The following is a 22,242-nucleotide window of genomic DNA, read 5'->3' as shown; positions in this document are numbered from 1 at the left end:
CGCACCAGGCTGTCGCTCACCGCCTCGCCCGCCGGGGGAACGGAGCGGAGCCGGCGGAAGGCGCACACGGGGCGGCCGGGATGAGGAGGCGCGGTGGGGCGGGCCCGACACCGCCCGTCCCCGGCCCGGCCGGCGCACGTGGTGGCGGGGGGCGCGGGCCGCCCCTCCCTGCCCGCCTCCCCGGCGCGGAGGGGCGCGCTGTGCCGCGGCGCCGGCATCAGCCCTCTTCTCCTGTTTTTTGGGTGGTTTTTTTGGTGTTTTTTTTTTTTTTTTTTGAACTCTTGCTTAGCAAATTGCGCGTGATGAGCTCATGATGCCGCGCCCCCCCCGCCCGGGCTGGGGCAGGCAGGGGGACGTGAGGCGGGCGGGCGCGGCCAGCGGCAGGGGCTCTGCGCGGCCGGGAGGAGGGGGAGCGCTCGGTCCCACGCTGTTTGCTGGACTCGGGTTGTGAGGCTTTTTCCCTCCTTTTTTTTTTTCCTTTAATATATATATATATGCATATATATTTTTTTATTTATTTATTGCCCCTGTTCCGCTGCGTGGCGGGTTGTTTGCCGCTCTGTTCGCAGGTGGATCCATGAACTCCCCCAAGAGCGGCACCGCCGCCTCGCAGCGCCGCGCCGGGGCGGGGGGAGCGGCCGCCAGGTTCGGCCCCGCCGCCGCTGCGGGGGGCGGCCCCGCCCGGGCTCCGGGTGGGCAGGCGTGAGGCGGGCGAAGTTTCTCCGCGGCGCCGGGCCCCTCCGAAAGACTGCGGGCAGGGAAGAACCTGTCCCCGCGGTGCTGGGGGAGCTGACACCGCCGCCGCCAGCAGAGCAGCCCGGCTTTGGCCATGAAGAGGAAACAGAAGAGGTTTCTGCAAATGACGCTGCTCTTCACCGCGGCTCTGATTTTCCTGCCTGACATCGGCCTCTGGTCTCTGTACAAGGAGAAGCACCTGGTGAAGCCGCCCGAAGCCGCGGAGCCGCAGGTAGGTGCGAAGCCGCCCGGGAGCACAGCCCGAGGCGGGCGGCAGCCGCCCCTCGGGGCACGGCCCCGGCTCTGCCCCCTCAGGGCTGCGGGGGGCGCCGGCCGAGGGCGCGCAGCGGGGGCGGCTGCACGTGTGCTTGTCCTGCCGGAGCGCCGCAGAGAGAAAGTTGGGAGAGCATCTCAGTCTGCCGGGCTGGGCTTCCCCGGGAAGGGCAAGGGGTGAGCAGGCACAGGGGCTGCCTCGGAAACTAGGAGGACGTGGGATTTTGTGTGCTGCGTTGGTGAATTGAAGGTGATGCTGAGCTCTAATTTTCATTACAAGAAGTAGAGGTTTTACTGCAACTTTTGTTTGCCCGCCTCTCTGCAATACTTCTCGAACTGGTGTGTGGCTATAGGTCCGCTAAAATTGCTTGGGATTCGTGTAGATGTCTTAGCACCGAGATTTTTTGTTTCCTCTTCTGCTGTAAATTCGGCAGAAGTGTCTGACAGTTTTTTTCCTCTTCTGAATATTACTGTTATGTCCTGATGCGGCGATGCTGTTCAGACTGATGTCACAAAGAACTTCCAAATATTTTCAGTTTACAGTTTTCTCGATCATTGTTGTTAAAAGGAGCCGTTGACATAAGCTGTTTCTTGCTTGAGTTATTCTTCAGCTTGATGGTTTTATGTATGGCTCATAAATCACAGTATGACCCGCGTTAAGTGAAGTTTAGTTTTAGGGAGTTATGGTAATGCACTTCTTTATAACCCTGCCTGTAATTTACCAAAGCTTGTGTTTGTTCTGTTAAACAGCTCCTACACCGTAATTATCTGTAATTTAAACATAACATGAATGTTTCATAGATCATTGCTAAGAAATTATGGGATTGTATGATCTTTTAGCTTGTTTACCACTTACACAGCCTTCACATCAGAGTGTATTCATTTATCATTTTAGCGTATTAGTAGCCTTCATTTCAAGGGTCATCACCCATGTATGGTCAACGGCTTCAATTGGACAATAACATATTTGATTCTTTGTTAATAAGAGTAACCATTACAGAAGTTAGTCTTCCAAAGTATCATAACTTTGCTTAATGAAATATGCTGAATATTACTAGAGGAGGAAGTTAAGGATAGCTTCTTAATTTGAAGCTTACTTTATGTTTCCATGGGTTTTAAAATGCAGGAGGTGTCAGGTGCTAAAATTTAGTTGGAAGTAATTTCTGCTGAAAGAAAATTATACATGATCATAAGTGTCTGTCATTAGTTTACAAGGTGCACACTACAGTCTTAGCAGTTTCTAATTTACTTTGTGACTTAGGAAAGCTAAGATTTTCAATGCAAATAATGATTTCCATGTGTGTTGCATGGCACTTTAGAACACACATGTCTTGATGAAATTTCTGATGTTCAGAAGTGCACTCTAAGTAGAACGTGATTTGATAATGCTGAAAGGGAGCTTTTTTATTTAATTGAAAAAAAAGGTTCAGGATTAAGTGGTGTAAGAAATAAACAGCTAAGCATATGTCAAGGACTAGTGAGGCTTGCTAATGTGACTCCAAAAAATTTTGCATCCTAAGTTTTCTGAAAAGGTCTTTCTACTAGCTTCCTTTTTTTCTCCTCCTTTTTTTTTTCTCTTCACTTTTCTCCCAGTCTGAATACTAATTGAGCAGTAATGGGACTGTTTAATGGAAAAACAATAAAAATGAGCAGTGAAATTTTGAACCTTACAGCTGACTCTAATGTAATTCCGTTATCATGATAAGTATTAAAATCATGTTGGCAGTATCATTACCCAGTGAGCATGGAAGGTTGAAGTACAGACAAGTAATGCAATTAGGTTACTTATGTCTTTTGATGTGCACATTATAACCCAAAATACTTACAAGGAACAGAGATTGAAATACGAATTTGAGTTCAACTCCCTGAAATATAAAGAAAATTGTAAGACTTCTTTGCAACTACCCTAGAAATGAGGTCATGCTAGAAAAGACTACATTAGAAATAGTATCCTTGTACAAATACAAGTTCATTTTCCCTGTTAAGTTAGTAGCAGATGCAAGAATTTAAACGCTCAGCACCATTATTCTTTGCCCTTGAGGTATTCAATTTCTTGATACTTAGTGTGACAGCACAAGTTTAGAGGTCAGTCCTACTGAAACTGCAACAGACTTTTCTTACATGTTCTAAGATCGTGTTAGGTTACAAAGGTATGTGTGTGTAGAGTCAGCACATCATGCTGGTGATGTACAGTTAGACTGTTGTGGTGTGTCCTGACCATGGGAGAGAGGCAGGGCTGTCTTTGACTTCAATAATTTAGTTACAGGCTGAACTGGTTTTGCCTTCGTGGGTGAAATGAGCATCTAGTTGGTATTCTGACCTTGACAGTAGTGTTTATAAATGTGCCATCTTGTTTTAAGAACAATTAAATTCATGTTATGGATCATCAGGTGGTTTTGAGGAGATGGCATGGTAAAATGATGTTTTGACTACTTATAAATTAAGCTTTTGCATTCATTGCTGAAACAAACATCCCCAAACTTCCCTGTGAATGAGGGCTCTGTCAGCCTCTTCCACCACCTCAGCTGCTTGCCACAGCACTGGAGTGAAGGAGGGATGGCAGTCTGATGGTGGAGGTATTGATATCCTGACAGCAGTAAGCAGAGAAGCAGTTCAAAAGCAGCCTACGATGCAAAAACAGTCTGCTTCTATCAATGGTAGAACAGTGTCCCCTGGGGACTGTGTCATTTCCAGTGCCTAGAAGAGGCACTTGTGTTCTTTACTGCTATCTAGAAATTCTAATATGACAAACTAAGTTGACTTTTTTTTCGTGAAAATACTGCTGCAATAAGTTACATAAGAATTGTTTTTCATTGTGCAAGTTCTGTTTCTGAGTAGAGAATCTCTCCTTTAGGAAAAATTAAAAAATGAGAAAATGATACAATTATGATTTCAGGCAACGTTAATGATTTTGATCACTTTACATTAATTCTATAAACATTATTAACCTCTGTGAACCTTTGTTTAATAGAAACTTTCTAAAGCTGTCCTGTTTTCACTTGAGAACTTGATACGCTTGATTTTAATATTTTGGTTATTGTTATTTACTTCTGTTTTATCATATTTAAAGTGGAGCTTCAACGGTAAATGTACATGTAAAGGTTCTGAGTTATGTGGTGCAACAAGATTTCCATAAAATACAGTTTGACATAAATGGTAGACATGAGGGAAAAAATAGTTTATTTCTAGTTTAATCTTTTTAAGACTGCCTTCCTTGCTATACCATGGGAATAAGGGAAATTGAATAGGGTATTTTATTGCCCTTTTAAAAAAGAAGTCTTAAAAATTCCTTAAAACATGATGATGTCCTTGAGTTTTGATTACAGTTTTTACTGTTAGTTTAACTTTGGAGGGGGAGTTTGTTTTTGTTTTGTCATTGAGATATTATCTGTGTGATATAAGTATCTTGTCTGATCATTTGATAAAATTCCAGGACCAGGGTGTTTGGATACTAAGTTATGCTGGTAAAACTTTTAATTTCAGTTTTTTTTTTCTATGGGAGAAAAGCAACAATTTAGTGCATCCAGTAGGATGTAATCCAGGTCCAAACCCAGTTATTTCATGCTATCTAAAGTTAGTGTTACTTTGCTTGGCTACAGTAAGGCTTTACTCTTGTCTCCTCGTACACTGTCAGTATATGAAGCATAACTTCATGTAAAACTACCAAATTTCTTGCAGCAGTTTTCTAGTGTCTGTTATGTAGGTATTGTGGTATATGTTTCTTTCTGTTCATATGGGAGGCCAGTGTGGATGGTGACTGAAAGAGTCTAGTGAAATGACCCCTAATATATTTCAACTTCATTTTGTATTTTTTTTCATTCATCACATCCCTTCTTCCAGGTGTCAAATCTCCTCACTTAAAACTGATTTGAATAGCAGTGTCTCTTGGTCACAGATGCTCTGTAATACTAGTAGGTGTGTTACTGAAATGCTTTATATTGTGTAAAGTAAGGAAAGAAGGTAGATTTCTGGCTTCATTTCACATTTGTTCTGACATAGTGAGTGGTGCTGCTTTTACCTTCTGATTGAGGCACTTCTGTTGGAGAAACTGGTGATGGCATTGGCCCTTTTCTAGTTTCGTGCATGCATAGTGTCCAGAACAAAGAGGAAAAGCTATGCTGTGAGGGGGAAACACATCTCCATGGTATAGTAGTCATGCAGCTCTTTTTCCTTTGTCCTATGAAGCCTGTGCTTCCATCTGGTTAGCCCCAAGATTACACCTTTCTCTCGGGATAGTGAGGTATGGATTTAAATGAACTCCGTAGGATAAGGAGAACTTAGTCCCTACAAATCCTAGGCCTCTATTGTAGCTGGCAAACAGGCACAAAACCATCTTACTGAGCCTGGTGGTTATGAAAATACTGACTTTGTCTTCTGAATCCAGAAAGCAACTTCAGCCTGAATTCTGTCTTGCAATAAAATCTGTGAAAGAAGTGAAAATTTAAATTTATCCCAGAATTCAATGCTTCCTGCTGTTTATCACACAGATTCTAATACTCATAAATTTTCCAGGACAATTAACCCTGTCAGCTCACTATTGATGCCAGCAAAGTATGAGGCTTGGCTGGTGAATTCTTTTTCTGGTGCATAAAAGCAGCATCTCGAGAGCACAACTTTCCTCCCCCCCACTTCCCACCCTAGCTGTATTTCCTTGCTTTTCTGGTTGATTTCAACAGTTGCCAAATCTTGTACAAAATATGGTTTGCTTAGGACATAAATATGCACCTGTTTTCTATTATTACACTGTTAGGACACTGTCAGTTACTTATGTATTTAGTTCCACTGTCTCAGTTATTTACCTTTGCTTTCACTACAAACTTATGAGGCAAGAGAGTTTTGTTTCTCTTTAGCAGAGAAGTAAATAAAGTATAGAGTGACAAACAGGCTCAAGTCTGCAAAAGTAGCTGCTTGACTGCTGCTGACATTTATTTCTGCTATTTTGGGACAGTACCTGTCAGACTATAAAAAATACTGATAATATGAAGCCTCACTTTCTCTGCTCAGTTTCTATGCATGTGCTGTTCCAAGCAAGTCATCGTTTCTCTCCTCAGAGCAGCAGCTGGGACCTGGTGTGTTCAATACTCTCTTATTCTATGGCTGTGTTAATTGATATGCTGATTGCTGTGCTGGTGTGTCAGCTCCAAAAGTCCCTGTACCTGGCATGACAAAACAGAGTTTAGTGCCTTAAAATGCAGAGCACTGGCAACCTGAGTGCCTTTTAGGTGTTTTAAGTCACACAGTTAAGACTTATGTAATTCGATTCTTTTACCTAAATTGTTGATGTATAATTTCATTCCCTTGTTTATATTGGAGCCTGCTGAGGAAAATATAATTTGAGTTCTAAAACCTTTTTTTACTTTTATTACCAAAAATAGTATTGTATCTTAAAACACTATGCTTCTCTTGTATTCACTATACCAGAGGGAGCCCTCCTGTGGTTAATTTAATACCTATCAATTTTTAGGAGTGTTACTAAATAGAGTATATCTTACAGGATAAAATAGACTGGTTTCTATATATAATTTTTTTTCCATTTAACTCAGCATTTGTAATGTATTTCAGCTAATTTCTTGTGCATAGTAATTTTGGATTAATCCAAATCAAAACACAAGAGCAAGAAACGTCAGTGCATGCTGACACTTGGACTTGTAGAAAGACTACTGTGATGAAGGGGATTCCACGGCTGTATTGAAGCACTGGGGTGCAAAGTTGCTCATTTATTACGGGGGATACCCAAGCTGTGTTTTGTCCTCTCACTGGGCCATGATGCTCAGTTCTTTCCTAAACTGCCTCATCTCCCTGTCCAGGCAATTTCTCTGTGTAGAATCTCTGTGGCTGTGGAGGATTGCAGTGGTACTCTAGGTACATCCTGGTCAGGAGCCAGACTGCACTGTATGTGCTGCGTGTCTAGGCACGTGTCTGTTCACATATATAAGAAAGAACAATTCAGCTTTTCTCTTGTTTTTAATGCTCAGACAGGTAACTTATGGTCTTTGTTTAGCAATATGCTGATGCACACATTTATAGCAATTGACTGCAGCAAAACTGTGTGTGTACTGACTATTTTGATGGATTTGGGCCAGGAGCAGACATCTTGGCTACATAAAATTAGTCTGAAAAAAAAATTAATTCAGAGATCAACAAGTTAAATGCAATGCACCTCAGGAATTCCAAACTAAAAATTCTACATGTATTGTAAATGTTCCTGATGGTCAAAAGACCAAATTGTGCTGGCTGAAAGAATTATCAGTCCCATTCTCTTAATGATTTCTTTAAAATGTGAAAAGGCTTCCTTAGGATACAGCAACCTTCTGCACCTTCTTTCTGAGAATTTTAGTGTCTTATGTTTTAACCTTGGCAGGCAAGGAAGCACCACACCACTGTGCTCTCACTCCCGTCTCGGTGGGATGGAGGAGAGAACCCAAAGGTAAAAGTGAGAAAACTCGTGGGTTGAGGTAAAGACAGTTTAATAGGTAAAACAAAAGTCTCACATGCAAGCAAAAAACACAGAATGAATTCACCATTTCCCCTGGGCAGGCAGTTGTTCAGCCTTTTCCAGGAAAGTTTGGCTCCATTATGCATAACAGTTACTTGAGAAGACAAATGCTGTCACTCCTGTTCCTGTCGCCTCTTCCTTCAGTTTTATTATGACTCTGATGCCATATGGTATAGCATATCTCATTGGTTAGTTGCTTTCACCTGTATCTTCTCCCAGCTTATTGCACAGCCTCAGCCTCCTCACTGCCAGGGCAGTACAAGAACCTCAAAAGACATTGATCCTGTGTAAGCCCTCCTCATCAATAACAAAAACACCCCTTTGCTATCAGTACTGTTTCCAGCACAAATCCAAAATACAGCCCCCTACCAGTGGCTGTGAGGAGAATTAATTTTATTCCATCTGCAATCAGCACATAGTATAAACAGGTTTTTGAGGTCAAGCTCTGTAATGGTTCATTGATTTCAACCTGATTTTGACATTTGTCACATTTGGAAAGGTTTCATTGTGTGATACACTTGTCTGGTAGTCTTATTCAAAATATGTCCTCAGAGAAATCCTTTCCCTCTTCTTTATAAGAAACCCAATGGGAGAGACGTGCTTGTGATGGTTTATGCAAGAGGTAAAGAAGAGGAAGAAAATCTGTTGCAGAGATTTAACAGGACTACATGCTTATTTTTCAAATTCTTTACATTCATTTCCATGATTTTCACACATTTTTCCATGACATGGCTAGAAGTCTGTGTAAACACCCAGTTATTAAAATCACCTATTTAATCACCAAATTAATAACAAAGAGAATTGCAGGAACAAAAATGAAGAAGTGTATGTCCATATAGAAATGTGTAGGCCACAATATCCCACTCTGTTCTGGATGCTTGTGCTCCGCAGGGTCAGAGCTGTTATGTTTCTGTTCAAGGTCATGTTTCACAGGGACTGTTTCCTTACGCTGTCATTTTAAGATCTTTTGACAGATATGATTGAAGGAATTTCCTATTATGTCTTTCTCTGGTCAAATCCTGTTTATTGAACACCTCTGCCCTTAGGAAGCAGTCTCTAGCTGTAATATGGGACTTTCTCATCACATGTGGATTTAACAGATAACTACAGCATCCCTTTCCCTACCGTCACCTCCAGCTGTTGGTTACCTTCCCATGCCAGAAGTTTTCAGCCAAGTCCCTGATGACAGTGCACAATGGTATTTTACAGATGCTTCATTGGATCGTCTGAAACCACCTCCAGAACAGTATAAAACTAACTGCCAGACTTTTCTCTGAAGAAGCTGAAGAATATTTTTGTGTCATCTTCAGAGCCATGTGTACAGTCACCCCCATGAGAGCTGCAGCAGCAAGAAGTTTGGAGATTGGTGCCATTGGCAGTACCATGAATGTGCAGTGCTGTGAAACTTGCCATGTGTGTTTCACCTGAGAGCTACCATGTCCACTGTGGTTTCCTGTCTGTTGCCAATTGGTTTGGGTTTTTTTTGTTTCTTTGTAATGTGAAATTTGCAGTGCAAACTGGATATAGGAGACTAGAAAATCTGGCCTATACGACTTAAATGTTTCATTGATTGGTGATAAACCATTGATTCTGTGCTTAAGAAGCAATGGCAATTGAACAGTTTTCTTCTTTGCTACACAGTGGTTTATGACAGCATGCAATACTGTTAAGAGATTTAGCTAGGCAGAATAATTATCTAAACTAGAATTTTGTCAGGACACCAGTATTAGTACAAGGTGCTTAGAAATTGGATTGCTCACTGAAGTGTGTAAGTGTAGATTTATCAGACTAACTTAAGGTGCTCATTTGCCTAAAGAAGCATAATTTTTCATACTTGGACTTGAAATAACAGATGCATTTATTTAGAAAATTTTAGCCTGTTTGCTTACTTTTGCTCTCTGTAAATAACTTTCTATCAGTTAAGTACTAGGAGAAGGTAAACAAATATTTAGGACAAGTAAGAACATTTCATAACAGTCTATGACAAGTTGGGTTTATAGATGATGATAGGGAAGAGGAAGGACTCCTTGTGTCTGTGTTCAGAGCCAATGCCTGGGAAATACAGGCCCTGCCGTGTTAACAGCTCCTCAATTGTGAGATAAGTGTTTTATCCCATATGTTTTTGCCTGACCATGATTCAAATCTCCCAATTTTGCATTAGATAAAACAATTTTCTGCCACAGGCAGTTTGTCTTTCTGTTTTGTTGTCCAGTCCCTGGGCTAAAATTTGTGGTTGCAATGCAACTTTTGGATGAACTTTGTGTAACTTGGCTGAAACTTTTTGGTTGTGTCCAAGGGGTCAAAGTCAAACAGTGCACATGGGCTAGGGAGGTTTATGATGCTCCCACCCACAAGAGGTAGCTCCAGCAGACACCTGCGACTGAAATACCTCCTGTGCAGATCAGCTTTGCCCTTGGCAAAACTCTGCTTGTCCCTGGCAAAGCCTGCACAGATGCAGTAGTAGTTAGCCAGAGATAACTACTAGATAACTTGAGGAGAGACTATAAATTGCACCAAATCTAGCCCCATCCTTCAGTGATTCTCCAGTTCTGAATCATCTGTCTTGAACAGAATTAATACATGGTTTAATCCAATAGTTAACTTTTTTTTATTTATTTTTTTTTAATATAAGAGCACAATGCCTAATGTGGTTTTTCTGCTTTTATTTTCAACATAGCAGCACACTTCCGTCTTTGCTGCTTTTTCTCTTTTTTATTTATTTTTTCTTGGAGGGAAACCCTCCACATTTCAGATTATTTAATGTTTTTGATATCCCAGTTAGTTCCTGGGTAAATTACTATAGTGGACTGATTTGTGGAAATTTTTAGATTGTTTTTTCTGTAAAGCAGTGGTTTCACATTAGCACGGAGAATGCACTTAAAAGACACATTAAGGCCATTCAACAAGCAGTATATTTATATTTTTCTCAGACTCTGATAAATGACTACATTTTGACTTGCATTTTTTATGGGTACAAAATGAATGACAGACTTGATTGGATGTTGTTTTTGCAAAACTGCTCAATATAAACTAAAGTGACATTCAAAATGCAGATCAAATTTTACAATTATAACACCAGTATAAAAATGTAAATTCAGAAGTTTTATGACATTGAGCAACAAATTCTCTTCTAAAGTTATAAAATCATTAAAGACACAACAGAAACGAGTATAAAAAAATGCTTGTGATGGCTCTAAAAATTAGAGGGAGACTAAAAAAATTACACACAAAAGTCTCACATCAAAATATTACTATGTAACCTGTGTTTCACATCAGATTAAATCTTTTCCAGCAACCTTGGGCATACTTAACATAATTTCCAATAATGATGAAGCAGTGGAAATTTCTCTAAGCACATGGAGATGCTCCTCCATGGAGGTCAGATTTTGAGTGATACTGCTTGAACTATATTGAGAGGAGTGTGGTTTTATATCTCTGTTTTTCCTAAAGTAATCCATTTAAGAAATACAAGTCCAGTGTAAGTGCAGCCAGAACATCTATATTAGCTTATGCTTTGCTAACATGAAAGTGAAGTTATGTTCCCCTCTACCAACCACTTATACTAATAGATTTTGAAATCTGCCATTTTTAGCAATGTGTGAGCAGGAAGTGCTTCAGAGGAGTACAGGAAACTTCTGTAATTCCATCAGGGAAAGCAGCAAAGCTGCAGAGGGATGGGAAATAAATTTGACTGGAAACAAGATCCATTACCTTCTGTGATCTTTCTCTGTCTTCTTGCTCCCTGAGGAGAGGGTGCACCAAGGGCAGTAAGATGCTGGTTTGTTTAAACCATTCTTACAAAAGGTGTTGAGAGAAACTATTTGACAGAGTTGTTATTAATGTGAGGCTTTCTGTAAAACTGCATTGGTTTCTCAGAAAATTCTAAGTGCATGTGCAGACCCCACAATAGTGCAGTCAGTCACTGAAGATAAAGGTGTCTTCTTTGAAGCAACTTCAGTATGGACATGTGAGAGACATTTTTCTTCAGATGCTCAAGACTCACAACAGATGTCTCCTTCAGAAGCAATGAAGAAAAAATGCATTTTATATTGGGAACAAGGAAATGGAGATGGCATCATGCTAAGCAGCAACCTGCTTTTGCATCTGGAGTGGATGTGAATGACAAATGAACATGGGAGATTCAGCTGGTTTCAACTGAGACCATTTAGAGTAATTTTCTTCATAGTTTCTGGTGTGGAACTGTGTTTTGGATTTGTGCTGAACACAGGCTTGATAATGTGGGGATGTTTTAGTTATTGCTGAGCAGGGCTTGCACAGAGCTAAGGCCTTTTCTCGTTTTCATATGGCCACGCTGGGGAGGAAGGTGGATGTGCATGGGAAGCTGGGAGGAGACACAGCCGGGACAGGTGACCCAAACTGACCAAAGGGATATTCCAGACCATATGGCATCATGCTCAACATGTAAGTGGAGGGAAGAAAGAGAAGGAGGAGCAACATTTTGGAGTGATGGGTTTGTCTTCCCAGGTAACCATTACCTCTGATAGGGCCCTGCTCTCCTGGAGATGGCTGAACACCTGCCTGCTCATGGGAAGAAGTGAATTCATTACTTGTTTGGCTTTGCTTGTGTGCATGACTTTTGTGTTCTCTATGAACTGTCTTTATCTCAATCCATGGGTTCTCTGTTTTTTATCCTTCCAAGTCTCTACATGATCCCACTGGTGGGGGAGTGAGTGGCTGCATGGGGCTAGGCTATTGGCTCAGGCTAAACCACAGTCGAGAACAAGGCCAGGACTGTGCACTTCGTAATCCCTTCAAGGATATAGATTTTGGAAAAACTTGCCACTTCCTTGTGTTGTGGAAATGTTTGTTCTTTGACTTATAAGAGTGAAGTCTTTCTGAATTAAGTTTGAAACTAAAATTCAGTGAGACTTGAAACTCTTCTTCAATGCATTTTGAAGAAATTGTTAGTAGAATAGGTTATTCAGACATAGTTGTTAGTGCGGGTTTTGAGTTTTTCTTTTTGCTTATATGTATATATATATGCACTTCGTTTATGGGCAGAAGGTGAGGAGACCATCTTTGCTTCCTACAGGGAGAGGGAATATATTTTTCTTAGTGTAACACACCAACAATCTTGAGAGAAATGGAACAGTTTTGTTAAAAACACTATGTGAATACATGGAGAAGCATATGTTAATGAGTATAAATTGGGCACTATCTCCAGTGTCTTTGGCATTTTTAAGTTGGAGGTTTTTTTAATAAATTTGGAGTTTTTTCTTTTTGTCTCTCATCCCTCCTTAAAAACAGATTGCATGTGGGCTGACTTTATGTTCAGTTTTTAAACAGCCATAACTTTCAACAATCTACTGAATGTTTTTTCCTCCTCTACTTGAGAACGCTTGAGATCTGTAGTAAATAATGATGGTGGCTCATTTCATTTATGCCCTTGATTATTACCTATCTTTCCTGTTAGTCACGCCCATTTTTTAGTCAATGGACTCAAATACAGATATTTTTATGTGTATGTTTATTTAGGAAACCATAGACAAGATTGTTCAAAAATACTTGCCCAAGGCTGCCATCCTTATACTCTTTGCTAATCTCCTGGTCTCATGGTGTGTGGGATCAAAAATCAAACAACTGACCTTCTCTTCCATTTAGTAACCTTCTTCATATCACAGATTAATCTCCAATTTACTGATCTGGTTGCTTGAGAGACCAGCTACTATCTTCTAATAAAAGTGGAGAAGCTGCCAGAATGGTAGAATGGAAGTGATAGGAAGGGAACATGTAAGTAATGAAAATATACACCAAGGAAAATAATAAGGAAAATATATCCCATCAAATACATTCCTTGAACTTCTAAGTTGTGTTGCTGTTGTGTTTCCTATGCCTTCTCTTTTGTGTTCTAATCTGCATGTCTGGGATATTTTGATATTATGTTATTTTTTTTCAAAATGCATACTGACTGCAACCTTGCTTCTCTGTTTCAGTTTATTATAGCATATTAGTAAAGCTGCTATGGAATATCCTGGATTAATGATGCATTTAAACTGTTTTAAAACGACCCTGGGCTAGGTCAATTATTGAAGTAATACCAGTGAGGAATATTTTATTTTGATTGCAGTAAACTCTTAGTTTTATGTTAACTGCATTGTACAAACATGACCTGTGGGCTTTTAATGTTACAGTGAATTGGAAACATGTGAATAAAGCATGCTTTACATTTGCATGGGGCAAACTAACTCTCCTTGAGAGGAGATTCTGTCTTGTATTCTTTGGTTGTACACCGGATCACGTTTTTGTGCAAGTGCTCTGAGAATGCAGGGCACTTACATCCTTTTGATATAAAGGGAAGGCATAGTGAGGTGTGGGTGCTGCTTAGGGCATGTTAGGCATAACTGCAGTCACCCCTTCTATACCCCCCGAATTTACACAGACCCATGCTACTATACCTGTACTTGCCCTGTCTCTACAGCCTGAAGGATCTTATATCTGGTGCAGTGGGAGAATTCTGTGATACTGATTATTTTCCAAAACTTCATTTGTAAAAGCAATGCATTAAAATTTTTCTTGTAAAATTCACATCCTTAATTATTGCAATGCTGCTTTTCCTTTTTGGAAGTGTAAAGTGTTACTTGCTGTGTCTGCTTTATAATTGAGTTTAAATGAGGGCTTATTATATATTTTTCAAAATTTAGAGATGTGTTTTTTCTCATCCTAAATACGTCTCTATGTTTTAATCTAATCTACTTTTCCGTTCAAAAGTGCACTGTAGTTGTTCTGCTAGATTCCAAGATGATGGGCAGCTTATGTGGCAAATCTGAAAAACAAAAATCAGCTCTGTAGAACAAAATTTTAGTAACACCATCTTATCTCAATGAAACTGGTGTTCACCAGTCTTCAGGGGTATTGGACTTCACAGGTTTGGCAGTGCCTGGGAAGTTTGACTTGCTCATGAAATTTTACAAGTAACATTAGGCTGTGGCTGTCATTTTTTGTTAAATTGGTTTTTTGGAGGAGGAGCTGAAAACTGGCTCCAATCATGGCCTGAAATTACACCTATACCAAATTTTAGAAATTTGCTCAAAATAAACAGATTATGCACTTCTCCAGAACAATATTTGCAAATCGTTTAGTGGCCTATTACCTATTTAAAGAGAGGTAAAACCAGTTCTTAAAATGAAGACTCCTACTTTGTTTAGGAGAGCAGTGATTTGGCAGTGACTGAGATGCACGGGATGAGCAGAGATTTTGAACATTAAGCCACTTGCAAGGCGAAACAAAATGTAAACAAGACCGAAAAGATTCATTCCAATTGCTTCTGAAGAATCTTAGGAAGCAAAGTAAAAACCTTTTTATGGTTCGGGGATGTTATTTGGCTAAGGTAATTCCCAGCTCCTTGAAAACTAAGATGTTCCATGTCTAGGAAGCAGAGGCATAAAACAATGATCTGTGCATTCAAAAGGCCAGTGTTTGGAATATGCATTATAGTGAAAAGAGTTTATGTAATGGAATAGAGAGAAAATAAGGGAGTGGGAAGTTTGGGGTAGAATATGGGCAGAATTTTGCTGCTATATTTCAGGATCTCTCCATATAATCTTCTTTCTTTGTCTAGCCCTCTAAAGAAAAATGTGGGCAAATTATAAAATAATGTTTATGGGGAAGTAAATAATCCTAGGTTTACAAATGCAGCAATAACTTTTGACACAGTAATTGCTACTCAGGAAGGAGCTCTTGATGCTTATATTAGTTTTATGAAAATGTTTGCTCTCATTTCAAAGAGAATAACATTGTTATGACTACTGCATAAATTCGTTGTGTGCTCTCAAATATTGTACAATTCTTGTTCAATTATAATCATTTCAGATGGGATGGAAAAGATAACCTATTAAGGGAGACCAAATTAAGTAAAGGTTTCATTGTTGTCTGACTGATGAGAGGTCTGAGAATGATAGAGGTACCTAAGTAAAGAGTAACATGGAAAAGAGATGCAGGCATCACTTTATTGATTCTTTCTTTCAATAGAAATAATACCATCAAATTAAGTACTGTACTGGTTTCAAAACAAATGGCAGGTGCAGGTTACTGTACAATGGATTATTAAGCTATGGAGCTTTCTGAACCAGGGATTGTGGATATTAAAAGCTTACATGGCTTCAAAAAACAATTGAATACATTCATGGAGGAAAAATACATTAGGGACAAAGACTGGTGCCTCTGGCTTGCAGTGTCCTTGAACCATCACTTGCTGTAGTCTGGAAGGCTATTTTTGGGAAGTTGTTTGTTTGCCGTGTATTATATTTTATTTATATTTTTCTGTAGGATTTGCTGTTTACTGTCAGAAACAGATGAGTAGCTGAATGGACCTGTTTGTGTAAGTTAAAGTTGTCCATAGTAGTTGCTGATGGGAAATCAAGTCGTGGAACAGATGATTTTGAATGAGTTTCTTGATAACAGAGAATGTTCTGGTAAGCCAGAAAGAGTAGTATTGCTAGACAGGTTCAATGTTGCTGCTTCACAATGAATTTGAGGTATGGCACACTGAGAAAGTACACACCCTAGATTAAGTATAATTGTAATAATATGTATTTTCCTATTATAAATGAATGCCTTGGTGTATGAGTTAATATTTGAGGGAGACTAATGACACAGTTTCAAGATTTGAAACTCTAATGGATATTTACAGGGGGCACTTATCTCCATCCTATGTTGCATGCTAGCAGTAAGATCCTGGGGCGTTCTGTAGTTTGTTTGCTTTTAGTTTTTATGCAACATTTTCTCTATTTTAAATAATATTAAATTTTTCCTCCTCGGGTTGGATGTTGAGCATGGGCATGTTGAATATAGTAAAGTGTCGTAAGGAGCATCTTCAGTCTGATATCTTGGTATTGTTCAATATGTGTGAAACAGCTTGGAGGGGTTTTTGATTTCCGTTTTTTTTGTTAATATTGAAGGGAAATATTTTCTTAAAAATATATATTGCATGCAAAGAGGAGATTATGACCTTAAAATATTCGAATTACTCTGAGGAATGCCTATAGAGCTGTACATTCATTACCCTATAACCTGAACTCTTGAGTATAGATAGATATTGAAGTGATGCAGCCCAGAATTTGGTTGGCTTTCTGCACTATAGGTGCATATTGCTGGCCCATGGCAAGCTTCTGGTCAACCAACATCTCCAAATCCTTCTCCTCGGGGCTGCTATCAACTACTGCTCAACCTGTATTTGTACTTGGAGTTGCTTTCAGGGTCTCTCTGGATGCAGCACACAGGTTGGTGTTGTTGGGAAGCTTGCTGAGAGTGTGTTCAATCCCACTACCCGTGTTGCTACAAAGATGTTAAGTGGCACCTTGTCTTGATACTGCCCCCGAGAAATGCTGCTTGTCACCATTCTCTGAACTCTGAACCCTTTACCACAACTCTTTCTGTCCATCCATCCATGAAATTCTTTAACCACTAAGTGGTCTATCCATAAAATCCATAACTCTCCAGTTTAGAGACAAGAATTTCATGCAGGACAGTGTGAAATGCTTTGCACAAGCCCAGAACCATTGCATAATTACTTGCTAAAATCTGCTCCTAGACTGCACTTTTATATATGGTGTAGAAATTGGTTTAATTTCTCTCTTTCTTAAGTTCATGCCTGCTATGTAGTCCCAGCTCTTACATACAAGTTGCAATATGATCCAGTCAACTATACTGCTGACCAGGTGTTAGGGCTTGAATTTAAGATTTATACAAGTTCTTGTAGAGTATTTAATAAAGATCAACAGGGATTTGAAAAAAATAAACTTCATTGGCATAATCCCCATTGCCAGAGTAAAGCTTCTGTTGCCTTCAATGGGAACTGAAATTTGTAATCAGTGCTGTCAGTCACCATCTGGACTGACACAATTTTGCTATAGAGAGAGTCCGTCTTTTCTAGGATGCCATCTGTTAGTCAGTTTCTTCTGACTTGTTTCCAGTATCAACCTTTATACCTTCTTTCATGTTCTCTTTTGTGCTCCAAGCTACCTCTCAAATCCTCATTCTCCCTGCTGTTTTCAAAATATGTTTTTGAACACCAGTGAACACAATGAAGTGTCCTAGCAATAATGTCTATTACCAAACTCTGGGCAACATCACAATCATCTGAAGAAAATCTGTTAGGAGGCTCAGGCTTGGAAGGCGTTGATTCCAAACCCTTTTCTCATCCCTGCAAGTGATATTTCAAAGCAGTGGCTGAGGGAGAAGTTTGAACCACTGATTACTTTGAGTCTTTGCTGTGGATAAAAGAAATTGGTTAGTATGACAGTTAACCTAATAATAGCTTACAAAAGTATCAGCTTTTATAGGTTTAAAAATAAGATAAAGTAGCATTAATCTAATGGTATAACTGTTTTTGAAAGGCTTTTACTCAGTAAAGCCAGATTTATGAAGTCTTAAAAATAACAATTTTGATCTAATGGTTGGTAACAGTCCTGCACACAGTGTTTTCACCCTGACATAGTTAAATGCCAACAATTTATTTGGCACTTCATAAGCAAATGGAATACAAAATGTGAACCCCAAACCTTTCAGTTTGAGAGAGAAATCAAAATAATATATTAGAAACAATAATTACATAAGGACTGCATCTTCTTAATAACATAAAGAACAGTAGTTACCATGGGGTTTCATTGATGAATTTTAAATATAATTCATGTGTGTTATTCATGCACGGTGGAGATGTGTAAGTCGTGCATGGAGGAGATGTCTATGTATCCAAACAACAGCCTTTCTTTCAAGTGGATTCAGGGTTGTGATTTTTCAAACAAAGTTTGAGTGTATTCTTCTTGGTTTATGAATTTGATTTGAACTGTAAGCAAGGATGATTTAGAGTTTCAGAGAAATAGAAGAAGCAGTTACTTTAATAGCAGTAGCCTTTTTTAGTGTGTGTCTATATATTTAGCTATCTGTATCTCTAAAAAAACGCCCACCAAAGTCTTTCACATTGTAGTCTGCCTGTAGATAGTCTACAGGTAGAAACAAACCCATTGATTGTGTTCATATTGTGCTCATTCTGAGAGGAGTAACCCCAGCTATTTTAAAGGTGAAAAAATGTGTCAGCAGACAATTATGTAATGGATAATTCAAATAGATTTTACAGGATCAACCTTGTCAACACTTTACTATGCTGTATTTGCTTATGGTTATTTTGCGTAGAAATTAATAATAGAGTACTGTGTTAGAAAAGTATAACTACATTGCAGTCTGATTAAAAATTGACACACAGTATCTGTAGATACTCTCATTTGTTTAAATGTTTGAAATGAGAATTAGCAATATTCTTTCTGAGAAGCTAAGCTGTCATAAGATAGCTTCCTTTTTTCCAACTATGAAATCCATTTCTTGCTGGGAAATAGTGTGGATGACCAAATATTGTTGTGCTCCCTGATGACGGAGACTGTCTTCACGACTCTGCAGTCCCTCTGTGATGTCTAGCTTGTTATTTCATCTTTGTGTGATTAGCTTCCCTTATTTTTAAGATCTAGGAAGTCTTCCTCTGGAAAGCAGGTCTTAATTGCAGATGAGAGTGTCGCATAAGAACGAGATGACCAATAATTATTGTGTGACTGAAGTTACTACTGAGCTTTAGCTTACAATGATTTCTTAAAGGCTTTTTCCTCTCTAGTACATATTGCAGAGCTGGCTATATACAAGCTTTTTTTCTCCTAGGATAAGATAGTTGTGTTTATTTTTCATCTTCACATGTATGGTGTTATTCTTCTACTGTTCCGCCTTTAGAGGAAAGGGAAGAAATGAGTCTGACAGAAAACTTAGAGAGGTTTTTCATCCAGATTAGTGACACTGAAATATTTTTCAGTCTTACATTAAATTTTCAAGGTTACCCAAGCAATCAATCTGAACTATATCTGCTGCGGAAAACTGTCTATTTCCTTCATTTTCCTTTTAAGCAGACAAGTAGCTATGGGGGGAAAAAATTATCATTTGAACTTTGTCACCAAATTTACTTGAAGTGTCTTTTTGTGGAACAATAGTAGGTAGGAGCAAGCATGAAAAATCTGTCAGTATATCAGCTTTCAGCAGCTGTGACAGGTTACTATGCTCATATTTTTTAAGGCAAAACTCCTAAGAACCAGAAGGTCCTAATTTGACTTGTTTTTTTTGGTCTGTCGTGGAATTTTTCTGATTCAATTCAAACACTCTTAGCTGAAAAGGGGAAGAAAAATATAGTCTGTGAAACAACCACTGTCCTGTTGTCACCCCACTGCCTTCCTCTCCTGAGTCAAATTCCATAGGCTGGGGACTGCCCTCATTCTGTGAGCTTGTGATGTCATAACCAATATAGAGCCATGTATGATCAGCTTCTCTTTCCAGGTGGTGGAAATGTTTATGGTTAAGATGCTGCTTGAAATTGTAATGAAGCAGCGCCTGGGAGTTTTTCACATGCAATTGAAAGATTTGTTGTTGCTTCAGACTTTGTTGGATGTCTCTGAGTGATCTCTTGAAGTGCATTGTATCAGTATGGGGGCTTTCATTATACTTATTTGGTGGCACAATTCCATAATTTTATCACTTTCCTTAGACCAGGTTCTGAGCAGTTAAGAGCAATGAATAAGTCTTCCTGCAAAAGCAGCTGATTTCAAACACCTTCTGTGATATGGTAATCAATTGTACATGTAGCTTCTTCATGTGGTTTAATAATGTGCCTTGTCTTAGAAGTCCTCTGAAGCAGAGGTTTCCCAAGGAAAGTTCCTTACTTTTTAAAAGGTCACTTGAAAAATCTAGTCACTATTAGGAACTAGGTAAAAATTACTACTACTTAATTTTACTATGTAAACTTTTTAATAAATATGACTTATGTTTTGTTTATAACTGTTAGATCTTTTTTGTAATTTTTTTCACTGTTCACTTTATTTACAGTGAATAATCACAGTATATTTACAAAATATGAACTTCTGTGTTGGTCAAATTGTTTTTTTCATTTATCTCATCAGCATCAGCTCCTCTCCAGCCCTGTCTAGTAAGAGGTGTCAGAAAGTACTTTTTTTTATTCTTTTTGGTTCCTGTGATGGATGGTTATGGAATATCATGCTCACAGGGAAAATTATTTCTTTCTAATCCTTGTCAGTTAGTGGTTGGCTTATTTCCTGTAGTCTGAAGACTTATAGCCCATATTCTTGTTCATGCAGTATTTCATTTTAGTTGACTTCAAATTTTGTTCATTACTGACTTCTAGTTTGGCAATGTTATTATTCTTTATTGTCTGCACTTGGACAAAATCAGTCAAGAGGCCATCATTCTCACAGAAAACTGTGACCGATTGCTTTAAAAATAAATGATACTTGTACTGACACAAGAGAGGAAAAACATTCATTAAAACTCATGTTGGAGAACTCTCATCACTCTTTTCCTATTGCATTTGACGTTGCCTGAAAGACTGTTATATATTATGTTTATTTTTAGAGACTATTGTTCTCTTTAAATCTGCTCTGCAACTTGAGGAAAGCAGTAATGCTTTTGAACAGAAATTTACAGAAGCAAGACATTGCATCTTTCTGTTGTAGTAAGGGGCTGTTTCATGAAATATCTCTTTTAAACAAGTTTGACTTTGGCAGGAAAAAAGCTGCAAAATATAAGAGAATCAGAGGCTGCTTTAGGGCATACACATTGAAAACCTGTGTGTCTTTTCTCAAGAACATAATAATATTTGTAAGTGAGACCTTAAGCATGTCACATTTTTTTTAAATAATTTCTTTTGAAGTGCTGAAAAAGCAAACTACTTTCAGTTAGTTTATTTTTTACCCCAAAATTGGTCTACTCTGCTGCTCAATATCCTGCTCTTGTACAGAGCTTATGCAAAACTAACATTGTATTACACAAAAAAAAGATGTTGACCTGTCAGGACAAGACCAGAGGAGGTCACTAATTTGATCAGAGGGCTGGGACACCTCTCCTACGATGACAGGATGAGAGAATTTGCACTATTAAGCCAGGTGAAGGAAGAGAAGGCTTCAGAGAGACATTATGGCACCTCCCATTACCTGGAGGCACAAGAGAGCTGGAGAGGGGCTTTTCACAAGGATGTGAAAAGGGGGAATGCCTTCAAACTGAAGAAGGGCAGATTATATTAGACTCTTCCCTATGAGGGTGGTGAGACCCTGTAACAGGTTGCCCAGAGAAGTTGTGGACTCCCCATCCCTGGAGGTGTTTAAGGCCAGACTGGGTGAGGCTTTGGGCAGCCTGGCCTAGTGGGAGACATCCCTGCTCATGGCAGTGGGGTTGGAATGAGACGATCTTGAGGGTCCATTCCAAACGAGCTGTTCTGAGACTCTGTGATAATCACACAGTTGGAAAGGCAAATATCCTTTCAGGGTTAAATTAATTGAAAAATGTCACCATTCCTTCTTTAAGGATTTTAATATAAGCCAATAAGAAAATAACAAACTATTTTAATCATAGACCAAAGCTAAAATACAGCCAGTTTCAATTAGAGCATATTTAAATACACTGGAAAAAGGATATGGTATAACCAGACAAACTGTAAACAACAGGTTTCCTGTATTTTTCAAATTGGTAAACAGGTTCAGGGAAAGCCACACATTTTGTGTGTGCTTGCCTCAGTTTCTTTGTCCTCCTCAGTGTTTCGATAACTAGTTCATTTGCAAAGAAAAACATACTTGTTTAAAAAATGCACTAGCTATTGCAGTGGCCTTATTTCTCCTTTCAGGTTCCTTCTGGGTTTATCCCATACAGTAAACATTAAATGGACTTACAGGGTTGTGGTT

At 39.1% G+C, this 22,242-nt stretch overlaps 1 protein-coding gene across 1 annotated transcript in view; it reads left to right on the top strand.

Moving 5' to 3' along the window:
* The first annotated feature begins 661 nt into the window (after window positions 1–661).
* The window catches only part of GALNTL6 (polypeptide N-acetylgalactosaminyltransferase like 6), a 433,557-nt gene continuing 411,976 nt past the window's right edge, over window positions 662–22,242 (top strand). Inside the window, exon 1 of the mRNA XM_014883994.2 lies at window positions 662–967. Within this exon, the coding sequence (XP_014739480.1) occupies window positions 830–967 (138 nt within the window). The 5' untranslated portion in view covers window positions 662–829. The remainder of the gene's footprint in view (window positions 968–22,242) is intronic.

Source organism: Sturnus vulgaris, chromosome 4, assembly GCF_052056855.1.
Source record: "Sturnus vulgaris isolate bStuVul1 chromosome 4, bStuVul1.hap1, whole genome shotgun sequence".
Lineage (NCBI taxonomy): Eukaryota > Metazoa > Chordata > Aves > Passeriformes > Sturnidae > Sturnus > Sturnus vulgaris.
The sequence above is the reverse complement of the archived record's forward strand: the minus strand, read 5'-3'. Positions and strand labels throughout refer to the sequence as shown.